Genomic DNA, 12,539 nt, shown 5'->3' on the forward strand with positions numbered 1-12,539 from the left:
TTTTTTTTAATTTGGGATCATTGAATGCAAATATTTATTTAGTTTTTTTTTCTATCAGTCCTGGATTTCCGAGATTCAAGTGTTAACTAGTTAAGGTAGATGAAAATAAATTTGAAAAATTTGTATAATTGATTCAATGCTCGAAGCTAAATTTTCTTTGAAGACCGCGAGGGAAAACGGGATTTTTTATCAAATTGTTGAATACTTTTTCAACGTCCTTCAGTGCTGCCAGATTTTATTATTTCTTTTTTGTTTTGAATTCCCTCGAAAATTGATAAATTTTAATTTTTAATGCGTTATACATCTTAAACAATTCTTGGCAAAACCTGAATCCTCGATTGAACGGAGGATGGTGTATAATTTAAAAATCTGTCTTTATTATTTTTTGTATACATATTTAGGTATGGTTTTTTATCAGCCATAAATGGTTGATTTTACACAAAACTGACCATTTTTTGTATTTCTATGTAGGTACCGTAAAACGGGGTAACATTGATCACTGGGGTAGTTTTGATCAACATGAAGTTTTGCCACATAATCATCAATAACTAAGTCTAAAGTTAAAATATCTTAAAACTTTTTTCTACGTTTAAAAACCTACATGTTGAGTTTCAAATTGGAAAAATTTTTGATTCGTTTTTGAAAATTTCAAATGTAAGTAAAAATGTTATTTCAAAATCTTGAAATATCTATTTTTTCGAAGGCTCGCAAACAAACACCATTCCTGATGAAATCAAAGCGTTTAGAAGCAGCAGCTTGATTTAAGGGACAGTTAAACTTTTTTTTCTTAAGAAATCTATAGTTTTGGTACAGTTTATGTTTTATTTTGAAGTAATTTTTTGATATTTAAAAAAATAGGGACGTTTTCCAAGAGTAAGCCAGTCTAGAACAAAAGGTTAGAAACCCTATCAAATGGTAACGTTTGAAGGAAAAGATAAAAGAAGAAAAGTGCGAAGGCCTGGAGAATTGCATGAAGGCAAAATTGCATTTTTTTTTTCGTAGTCAAAATGTTATAGGTAATGTAAAAAAAATTTAGCCGCTTAGTTTATGCAACATCATGATCTTGTTTGGTTTTAATTGTTGTTCGGCCTTAACACACGAACTGCCTAAGTTTATCAATTACTAGCATTTGTATTATGAAGGAGTTTTGTATCCTTTATGATCAAGAAAACTCGTTAAAACAGTCAAAATAGAGACTGATCAATGTTACCCCAAAGCATCAAGTTCTAAACGAAGACTCAATCGATTTTTAAATCAAATTTGAAGTAGTCTAATAAATTTCTGCAACCGTGTTTTACGTTCATAGGAGTCCAGTACAGGTTTTTAAAATATGAAGCTCATCAAACCGTGCGCTATAATAATCTTAAATAAAATATTAGAGCGTGTCATTTTTGCATGATTTACGCAGAAAAACAAATTGTCTTCTTCAAAGTTGTAGCCAACAGTTTTTGAGGCAACTTTACGGAAGACACCACATACATATTACATTTCGTAAGCGAGTTAAGATTTTTTGAATGATAAAATGTTAGGGTGTGTCACAAAAAAAAACATTATTCTGGCTTTAACTTTTGTAAATGAATTCATACAATAAAAATGTTCTCTAAACATGAGTATAAAATAATAATTTGCACACTTTTCTCTCGTAGCGCAAACTTGTACCTGAAGACGTTCGTTAGTTATAAGGGATATTTTAGAAAAAACTTTGTATTATATTTTATGGCGGCATTATTTAGTTCAAATATCAAATATTTGATTGTAAAATTATGGAAGATAGGTTATTTTTTTGAACTCGAGAAAAAAATTGCCAAATTTGTTAATTTTCGACACAAATTCACACATTTAAAGACCATGTGACCCATTTCTCGTGCAAACTCCAATTTTCATTGTTTTGTTATAGCCTGAGTCCAATGCGATGCTTAAATAAGCGATTTAGCACATTTTGCTCGCTTCAAATCAAATTTGCAAAAATTAAAAATTTTATGAATTAAAAAAAATCAGTAATTCACAAAAGTAAAAGCCAAAATACTGGTTTTTTTCGACACAACCTAACATTTTAATATTAAAAAAGTCATAACTCACTTACGAAACATCATATGTATGTGGTGTCTTCCGTAAAGTTTCCTCAAAAATTCGTTGGCTACAACTTTGTACAAGACAGTTTGACCCTATCTGCACGCTGAAAAAAGTTTTTATGTGTCAATCATGCAAAAATGACACGCCCTAATATTTGATTTAAGATTATTAAAGCGCATGGTTTGAAGACACTATTTGTCTATCTCTTATAGTATCTTCGTAATTAATTTTAAGTATGTATGTATGTATGTATAGAGATAATCCACCATGGGTGCACGGATTCATCGCAATTTCGCCAACGTTTGGGCTGAAATTGCATTCTTTAGATCATGAGTTCGGCTAATCTTCAATGCAAATCACCGCATATTCGACACCATGGCCTCGTGTGAACTGTCATGCAATGAATGTATTTTGTGTATGTGTGAGTCTTATTTGGAGAACGAGACAATCAGTTTCGCAACCGTAAAAATTCATCACATTTTCAGCGTTATGAATCTACGACAGGTATTCCGCATTCGTGTATATACCTGACCAGCTGGCAACTGATTGCTGATTGTTATTATAAGAGAAAACACATCTTACCTGTCGGCCACTTATGGGATTCAAACCCAAAAGTTTTCTTGACGATACCGGGAATTGAACCCAGTACGCCTAGCACACCAAAACCAGACTCGCGCCAGCCTATCCGCTAGACCACATTGGCGCTCATCTTCGTAATTAATTTTATCACGATAAAGTTCAGTCCTTTATCACTGTGCAATGATTGAATATTCTGTAACATACAGGTGAAATAAAATATTTCTAAGTTAAGAGCTGTTTCGATTTGGAATTTGCCAAAATATACGAATATATACGTTAGAAGAAAAGTTTTTTTAGTTCTATGTTGAATGATTGAACTTCCAAGTTTTATACGTATTTAATTTTTATTTATTTATTACAAAAAGTCACGAATTACTTTTTTAAGTGCGAAATAAAATGAAATCCTACTCTCAAAAATCAAAGTTTCATCGACCATAACAACTCTGTTTCGGTAAGCGGGACACTTTCTGCCTCCTATTTCCTCCTGGACATTTCCTGTTAACTATTCGCAACACATTCGTATCTCTGGAAGGACTTTTAGTTCTCACTTCGGTAACCGAACTCGACTGATTGAACCAGCACTTGGATATCATTAACCTAGGTCGATTGACCCTCGTAACACATCCTGCTTCCGGTAGACAGTTTTTCAGCATTTGTAAACCTTCGTTTCTCACACCAGGTCTAGAGCTGCTCAGCTTACCCAACACCACCGATTCAATCCAATCGAAATCGTTAGCCACTTTTGTAGCGAGGAAATTTCCAGTATCTCCTCCACAATCCGAGCCTACCGAATTGACGCCGTAAATGTAGGGAACGAAGTCCTGCGTCGGAACGAAGGCGTAATTCGAGGTGTGTCCACCAACCTCGTACTGTAAACAGGAAAAGATTAATAAAATCTGTCTACTTGACGACATTCAGCGGAAGAGGCCTACCCTACAAGTCCCAGGAACAATGTGGACTTCATTGTGGGAACAGATTTGATTCGCTTTACAGGAGCTACCACCATCGGTAAGATTGCTGTAGATTATCATCGTTTGGTACGATTCATCGCTCGGGTCAACGGCAGCTACGAATACGTCTTCGCTATCTAGGGACGAATTCGTCCATAAACAAGCAGGTCGAATACGACGACCATCGTATGGGTTAAGGTTTAAAAATTTATCCACCTGAATGAGGGCCAAATCATGATCTAGAGTCCGTTTTGAGAATCTAGGATGAACAAAAATTTTCTCAATATTGAGAACATGTCCGTGAAGATAGACTCGATTGGGTTTCTTTGGACCCCAAACGCACTGAGCAGCGGTCAAAAGATGTCGGTAATCGATGAGGGTCGCACCGCAACCAGTGTATTGGAAGTTGTTCACGAGCGCAGCTCGGCAGACCGGCGAGGTCGATTGAACCCGCGCTGGGCTTTGAAAGTCCGGAAAGAATGCCCGACAGGTGGGATTTCGAGCACATCTAAGCTGATTGAAATCTGCCCCCGTTACGGATTGAATCCAACCTACGAAAGATGCTATCCTGGTGTAGACGCCTATAGATCTCGATCCGCAACTGGTTCCGACCGAAGCAATCCCAACTACGAACGGTATCAACTTATCGTTGTCGGCAGATTGTGTCAGGAATGGACCTCCTGAATCACCGGGACACCCATCGATCGTTGAACCTCCGGCACAGATCTGGGTGTTGAGAATACCTTGCGGTAGTTTTCGAGCAGGAAGCAAAGCATTCGCACAGGTCGTTGAGTCGACCGTTGGAATTGTACCTTTTAGCAGGATCGGACTAATGGGTCCGATTGGGACAGTCGAACCGAACCCTAGTAAGGTCAATTGAGAGAACGTATTAGCCGTTGGCCACAGGCAGGCAGTACAAACAAACTGCGTAGGTTGAGCACTTTGAGCCAACTGCAATAGCGCTATGTCGTTGTACGCCATCGTAATCATGAAATCCGGGTGCCTAGCGATGTTTCTTATCTTGATCTGCTGAGCATTACGATCGTTGGCCATTCCCACCAGGTCGATATCGCCAAGTCTTACGGTATCAGGAGCGGCATTTGTGGAATCGGAAGTGCAATGGGCTGCCGTCATTACGTAGTTGAGGGTAATTAACGTTCCACCGCACTGGTACGCGATGACGTTGTTCGGACGAGTCCAACCGATGGCGGCCTGTAAAATTAAATAAAATTGGTTCAAACAGCTAACACCGTTTAATTTTTTTTTTACTATGTGTGGCCAAGATTTTCACCAAAATAACCTATAGGTATCGCTCAAAGGAATATCATACTTACAAAAAAGTTAAACTCTCCGAGACGCACTGGAGAACCATTGAAAATACCAGTAAAATCGTGATATTCCTCGTTTGAGTGGAATCGTTGCTTACAATCTGTGGAAGCTCAGGTTGATTATGTGGAACATTTTCTCAAGATAAAACATAATCCAACAAAAATACCTCTGATAGTTTCTCTTTCGAAATAATCTGCCGGCGGGTCGTCAACAAACACTTGGTTTTGACTAGATGCTACAATTTGAAAAGTTTTTGAGCAAGTTATAAAATTTTGTTGAACTGCTTTTTTGAAAATTCCACCTACCAATTTTTATGTAAAATCCAAGAAATGAGACAACTTTAATAAATTTCAGTCTCATGGCGAATATTCATCTATTCAGGGCAAAATTGTTAAAACTATACCTGGAATTGAACTGAACAACTGAAACATTCCCATCATTAAGCGCCGACTACGGTTACGATTACATAACGCCAGAACGATAGCTTGTTCAAAACAGGCAAACATTATGAATAAAGCCAAACTGAACGTGAGTTTTACCGGATACAATTAGCTCTTTTAGTCATAACGGTCAGACCTCTCAAAATCGAGACTTAACATTCAAGTCAGATTGTCTTCATCAACATAAGAGGATTGTAGTTTTCAGGACCATGGAACCACGCCGAAGATTTTTAGAATTTATTATTGCAATATTTTTGACAACAACAGTAGGTAAACGAAAGTGGAAGCATATACTTTAGAGGAAGCATGTTCAATTGAATTTTTTTTGTACGGTAGGCAGTCAAGATCTATTCATAGATGATCCTCCAGCGGATTACAGTCAGAGGAACACACTGAAGGGTATTTTGTATAAAAAATGTAATTGATGCCGATCAAAGTGGTAAAACAATTTTTTAACAGATTGTCAGCAACGGTTTTATGGCGGTTCCGAAAACGAAGACTTCACCGCAATATACAACGGCGTTCCGGTGGCAGCCAGAGAGTTCAACTTTTTCGTAAGTGTTCAGCCTGACAAATATCATTCTGAATATTGTGATCATTCGGATTATGTGACAATTTTTATGTAGTGGTTCTGTTTTCATCCATTCAATAACAAAACATGCATAAACATATACTTGAAAAATTGAAACCAGGTGATTATACAGTTAAGTTAGATCGGAAAAAATAACAATAAATAAATAAAGTTAAAGGTTTTAATTAAAAAAAAAACAGATATATTATTCGAAAATTCAAACAGTTGATGAGCAAAAATCAAATTGCAGGGACATTCAAGGTGAGCATTCAATTATCTTTTGCATTCGAGATATTTTCAAGTTTTCGAACTTACAATACATTGAATACATTGAATGCTATTTTGTTGCATGCAAACTTTCGTCCAATTTGTTCAAATTTTTTAAAATTATTTTCATAAATTAAAAATTCTTTTTAACTGAAGAAAAATAAATAGTCGATTCAAAGAACGTTAACTGGAGAATGAAGGAGGAGGAGAGGTGTTATAGACTAATATAGTGCTCATTCCCCATTTTTCCTTTTAAATGTTTTGCAAAAAAAATCAAATGGTTTTTTGTGATTCCGAAAATTCAAAATATAAGTAAACTATTTAAAGTCATTTTGTCAAGATACATTATTCCAAATATCTTGATAAATTTACAAAACAACGAAATCTTATAATTTGATTTGAGAAAATATCGATTGAAAGATAGATTTCAATTTGTTAAACCTGGAATTTAAAAATGATGATCAATGAGTGATCATCATTTTTAAATTCCAGGTTTCACGTAAGCATGATTTTGGAAATTTTAACCTGCCACCGCCTCCCTCCCCCTTGTAAGACAAAGCAAGATCTTTCAATAACCCCCTTCTCTCTAAATAGTAAGATTTTACGTTTTTTTATTCTTTGAGAAACTGTCAAGTTTTTTTTTTAAATAGCTTGAAAATATTAAAAATGTGACATCCATGTTTCAATAGACTGAGACGTTTTGAGGTTATTTTGAAATTTCTCAATCTTTGGGGTCTAAAAAGCTTCGTTTTGGTTTAATATTCATCCATGAATTTTTTGCTGAATAAATTGTTGTTATAAATTATTGTTTTTCAATGCCAATAGACATACCCTCATCCAATAGCTAATAACTTTTTTGCCTAGTAAGAAAGTTACAGTCTTAAACAAAGTTGTTCAGACGAAAAGAATTTAAATTTAAAGAATTTTCAAATTGGCACCAAAACCATTAGCAGGCTTCTCAGTACAAAATGTTCGATTCTCCCATACAAACCTCAATGTTAAAATTTACTCATGTAAAAGTTACTTAAAAATTCGGCAAAAAATCACGTCTGAATTTGTAACCAAAACGCAGCTTTTTAAACCCCAGGGTTTGAGAAATTCAATAATAGGCCCAAATCGACTCAGTCTTATGCTTCAAAGCAAAGCACTTTTTAAGTACAACTTAATAACTGCATTTGAAAAACACAATTTATACAAAACAACAGATGAAAAGTCATAAACGATTAAAAAAAAAACATTATTTAAAACATAGCAGGTTTGAGGTAGCAATAATCTTCAATAAATTTCCACAATCGAATAATCAATATAAAACCTAAATTCCGATTACGAAAAAAATGAAAGATCTACTTAGATCGAGAAAACATAAAAAATTATATATTTTTCATCTGAAAATCATGAAAATCTAAAAAAAAAATCATTATATAATATAATTGGTGGAAAAATGTTTAACGCCAATTTCGTTGTCAACTTACCTAGAAGCTCAGATTCATTTGAACGGCTAAAGATAAAGTTCTAATTCAGAGTTGCTAGTGTTTAACACTGAAAAAACTATCTAGAAACTCATTATCTAAAGCGCCTCTTATTAATTTTAAAAGATTTTTTTTTTGATGAAGTCATTTTTGAAATATGATGGATTCAAATCGTGGTGTCACAACGCACCACTTTTTCTTTTTGTTTCTATAAATTTCTGAATTGGAAAGATTGTTACGATGAATAGCGAAAAGCGATGATCTTTTTTAATAAAGTGATTTCGTGTTTTTGGTGGCATGTTGGTTTGAATTGTTTCTCTATAAATTTTATAGAACCAGCATTTTTTATCATTAACGCAAAGACATTAAAAGATAAATAACATTACATAAAAAATAACCAAAAAATTACGAGTATATTCGAAAAAAATGCAACACTTTGTTTCGTGAATAACCTTTAAATGAATGGATGGAAATTAATGAAATTTTCAGTGAAACTACCTAGTACTGTAATGTGTACGTGCACAAAAAAGGTGACAATCTGTCAAGTGGTTTTTGATATAGCGTCCAATACAGAAGTTCATTGACAATTTTTTTGGGTAGGATCGAGAAAAATCCAAGAAAGTCCCAGTGGGAGACTAAAAAACAGCTTGAAATCAACTATTCGACCAAAGTTCACATGGTAAATCGTTTAAGAAATTCTAAAGGACCCAATAATGAGCTAAAATTTGAATTAAAGTGAAGATTGTTGATTAAATTTTCAAGCTCAATCCGAAAATATGAATGAGGTTGTGATTAAAAAATTCATTTTTTTCTGACTAGTTCGTCTAGCTGACTAATGAACAGGCTTGACTTCATTTACAAGGTAGAAAAGCTGCCCATCGGTAAAATAAACAAAATACGGTGGTAAAATCGTGCGAAAAAATATTTGGACTGCTTGTGGAAAGATAATTTGTAAACTTACGTAATGGACAGCAAACCGGACTCTTTAGCCGTCACCTAGCAGGTTTCCATCCAGAAACTTTCCGTTGATAAGTCTCGCATGTATTTACCGGAGATAAACAAGGATAGCGAATTGTAAAATATAAAGTCTAGTACTTGAGGAGGCTAACGATCTGCGGAAACTGCAAATTACTCATTCTTTCATAACGATTGACATCCTGAATGTCTAAAAATACGAAGAAGACTGCCACCAAATGCGACCGTTTTTTCTGCAAAGCTCTTCAATAGCTCCCACAAAGTTTATATTCTGTTTAAATTGGATCTGCAATCGTGCCATTGCGCAAAAACGGTGGTGGAGTGATAAAAAGTCAGATATGTTGTTTTAGTGCCGAAGGTCATTACTTAGACCAAATTCAAAATTTTTAGTTGTTTTGAAGGTTTAGGAAACAGCAAACGTAATCAAAAATTGCCTGGATTTTTTTTAAAAGTTGGTTCATAGTATGCATTATAGATGGCGGACGTGTTGCCCAAAGTTAAAGTCGAGAAATCGGACGCTATCTTAAAAACAACTCAAAAATTTGCATATGTAAACATGACATTACCAGGTAACTTAGCTGAAAATTCCATCAAATTCCATCCATATTTACTTTCAAAAGTTATTCAAAAAACAAAGTGTTGCATTTTTTCGGATACACTCCTTAGGTTGTGAGAAGAAAAAAATAAAACCTTAGTAATATGGTTTCGTATGGCTGTGACGAATTATTAATGTAACATTTTTTAGGTAAGATGTTTGAAACACCCCCCTAGTAAGAGATCGTAAGCGAATATGAAACTCCCGCAGAAGGGGGTGCTTACGTTATTATTAGTGAACGACCCCTAACTTATGTCACCCACCCCCTTCGATTTTCCCGAAAATCCTGGAGGGGAAAATAATTAAAGTTTGAGGTATTTAACTGAAAAGTTTTATAAATTTTTCGACAATTGAAAATTTTTGAAGCTCAAAAGTCAAACTGTAAAAGATGGGAATTATATCACCTTTTGTAGTCGAGATTTTTCCAAATTTTTGAAAAAAAATTTCTCGACTCTTTTATTTTGTGTAATGTAGCTTGTATGCAAGTTTGTTGTGTGCAAGCTTTCGTCCTATTTGTTCCAATTTTATGAAAAGTTGGATTTTTTTATGGTCATCCACTTCTTCCTCCATCGTGATGTTTAATCTTAGAGTGACTAAAGATGATGGATTTCAAATTGGTTCCGACCTTATTAAGCAGAAGATATTAAAAAAAAATCTGTCAATTATTCATTTTCAGGAGCTTCTTTATCAGTCGATTAAAGTTAACACATTTTTATTTCAATGCTTATCGATGCAAGATTGATTTGAATCTATTTATTATTAGCTATTCAATCAAGAGTAAAGAATTTGGATAAATATGCTTTGAAAAAGACTAGGGATGAATAACGAGATAGTTTTGAAATCCCAGACAAATAAACAAACAAAAACAAAAGCTTTGAAAAAGAATAAATTTCTATTTTTATAAACAGCCATAAAAAAAAGCTACTATTTACGAAATTGCAAATGAAAGTTTTGGATATTTTCAAATTAAAGATTTGAATCAATTTTAAAACTTTTCTCAAAACTTTGAAATGACTAGATCTCTTTATAGATCATGGATTAAAATCCTTCATTTTTGATATATTTATGATATTCTACAGTTTGACAGAATGTGCACATTTTTTTAAACGGATTTTGCCTTTTTTCGAAAATTTACCCTTGAATCTCAAAAACCAGAGCTGAGAGAAAAATGCATATGGAAATTCAAATATGTCAAAATCCGCTCTAAAATTCTTTGCTTTTCCGAAAAATTTTAATTTTGTCATCTTGCGTAGTAATTTATTTAAAATATTTTAAACTGATGGTAAAAATATCAATTCAATAGTCCAATTTTCAAGGTTGATTCTATTTTTGATTATTCAATTTAATTTCAGAAATTCAAATTTTTAAAACTCTGTTTATATTAGTTTATCATCAAAATTCCAGCTGTCAATCTGGTTTGAACTATATTATAACCTGAATCGTTACTCTCGTAATTTGATTTCTGATGGTCAATCCTGACCTCTAAGAGATGGTTGAAAATCATAAATTCATAAACTTGTACACAAAATTTTAGTAGTGATTATAAAAAAAAATATCTGAAAGTTGTATCAGGGTTGCTAGCAAACCGAAAATACCGGAAAAATCTTTGGAAATTTGAATATAACTTATATCCTATATCTCTATTTTTTCGGATTAAAAAAAAACTGTACCAACTAAAACTAAAACAACTTAAACTGGATTTTTCAAAACATTCAAAGTTTGTTAACAACGCTGAATAGATGCAGGTATAGCTGCTTGATTTATTTTCAAACCAACTTTTTCAACCCTGGGCCTTTAAGTGTTAAACTACTCCAAACATTCCGAAAAAAACTTTACCCAGTATGACGGATTGGCTTGATAATATTACCTACAAACTTTTTACTGGTTTCCTCATGCTCTACCAACACTGTTGGTGTAAAAATAGTTTTCGAACAATCATCCAATTTTTTAAAATAAATATTTTAATAATTCAGTTAGGTGTCAGGGGTAAAATGCAATAAAATGCAAATCAAATGCAATCAAATCAAACATCTTGTAAATCTCGTTTCCATATGCTGGAATATGAATGTTTTGCATCACGCGTTTGTAAACATTGAAATTTCAACCACCCAAACATTTATTTTTGTGATTTCAGCTTGTAGAATTTTTCGTAGTATTATTTAACCCCTAAATGTATGCAGCACCCTTATTTTCAGGAATTAGCTTCTACAGACCAAAAAATTACTGCAATTGGCGTTTTCATGCGTAACGGTCTTTAAGGCATCGCAAATATATTAAAAACTATAAATTTTCATACGTGTTCATAAGATTTTTCATTAAAAACAAAGTTTGTTGCAAGTTACCGCGTTTTCTAAGGAGGGTGAAAATCGCATGTTTTTAGAAAATTAAAAATAACTAAAGAAACCAATATTTTTTTCTAACTACACTAATTTGATGTCCCATCATCCTTAAAACTTTTGATGCATAAGGGGTAGGATTAACTGTGAACATAAGTTTTTTAGAAGCCGTTGAAGTTGAAAATTGTTGCATGTTGCCCCAGTTGACGGTACCTCTTAGAATAGGAACCGGTTCTCAGCGTGTAATGTAGTTATCTCTGTTTCAAAGGAAATGGGAAACCAAGCTCGATTCAGCTTTTTTTAAACAGCTTGAGCGTCGCTGACTTTCAGTGTGTATGCTACACAGCTAACTCTTACCCAAAACACAATCACTCAAAACCCATAAACTTCGTAGATGCAATCACAATTTACCCTTACGACATATTAAAAACCTAAACTAGTTTAGCATAATGTCTACTCACAGGCCCGTTTCCTACCTTCATTTACAAAGATAACATCCAAAACAAAGAAACATTCGTATCACAGCTCGGTTTTCTGAGGTATCCCATAATATGGAAGGAGCTGGAGGGCTGCCTTCCTGGTTGCACAGCTCAACAAGCGTGAGATTATTGCCCGGAGCACCTCGATGTCTGCTTCCGGCTGGATTTGTTCCGGCTTGGCCAAACCTTTATTCGCTATTTCTCAAGAATTTTTGCAGCGCTAATTCTTCACTCACCCAATGGGGACCGTCGGTATTGGTAAGAGGGTTCTACCTTACGTTTTGATCAGTTTGGCTTGGAAGGATATTGTCGTCTTCGATTCTACCGTTGCCTGGGAGTTGGAAAATAGTGGAAGTGGTAATCCATAATTGCTATCGGTTACGGCACCTATTTCTTGAAGATATGTACATAACTGCATCCTTTATTTCGGTTTCAAAATGCCATCCAATTGTGTAATTTAGTTTCTAACGTTTTTG

General features: G+C 34.1%; 1 protein-coding gene across 1 annotated transcript; it reads right to left on the reverse strand.

Annotated features, from left to right (window-relative positions):
• Positions 1–3,077: 3,077 nt before the first annotated feature.
• Positions 3,078–12,066, reverse strand: LOC129743131 (transmembrane protease serine 9-like). Its single transcript, XM_055735097.1, has 3 exons — positions 12,046–12,066; positions 3,585–4,814; positions 3,078–3,521 (listed from the first exon to the last, which is right to left on the reverse strand). The coding sequence occupies exons 1-3, from the start codon at positions 12,064–12,066 to the stop codon at positions 3,078–3,080; spliced, it is 1,695 nt and encodes a 564-aa protein (XP_055591072.1).
• Positions 12,067–12,539: the final 473 nt, after the last annotated feature.

The sequence above is a fragment of the Uranotaenia lowii genome, chromosome 2 (assembly GCF_029784155.1).
Source record: "Uranotaenia lowii strain MFRU-FL chromosome 2, ASM2978415v1, whole genome shotgun sequence".
In the NCBI taxonomy this organism is placed as follows: Eukaryota; Metazoa; Arthropoda; class Insecta; order Diptera; family Culicidae; genus Uranotaenia; species Uranotaenia lowii.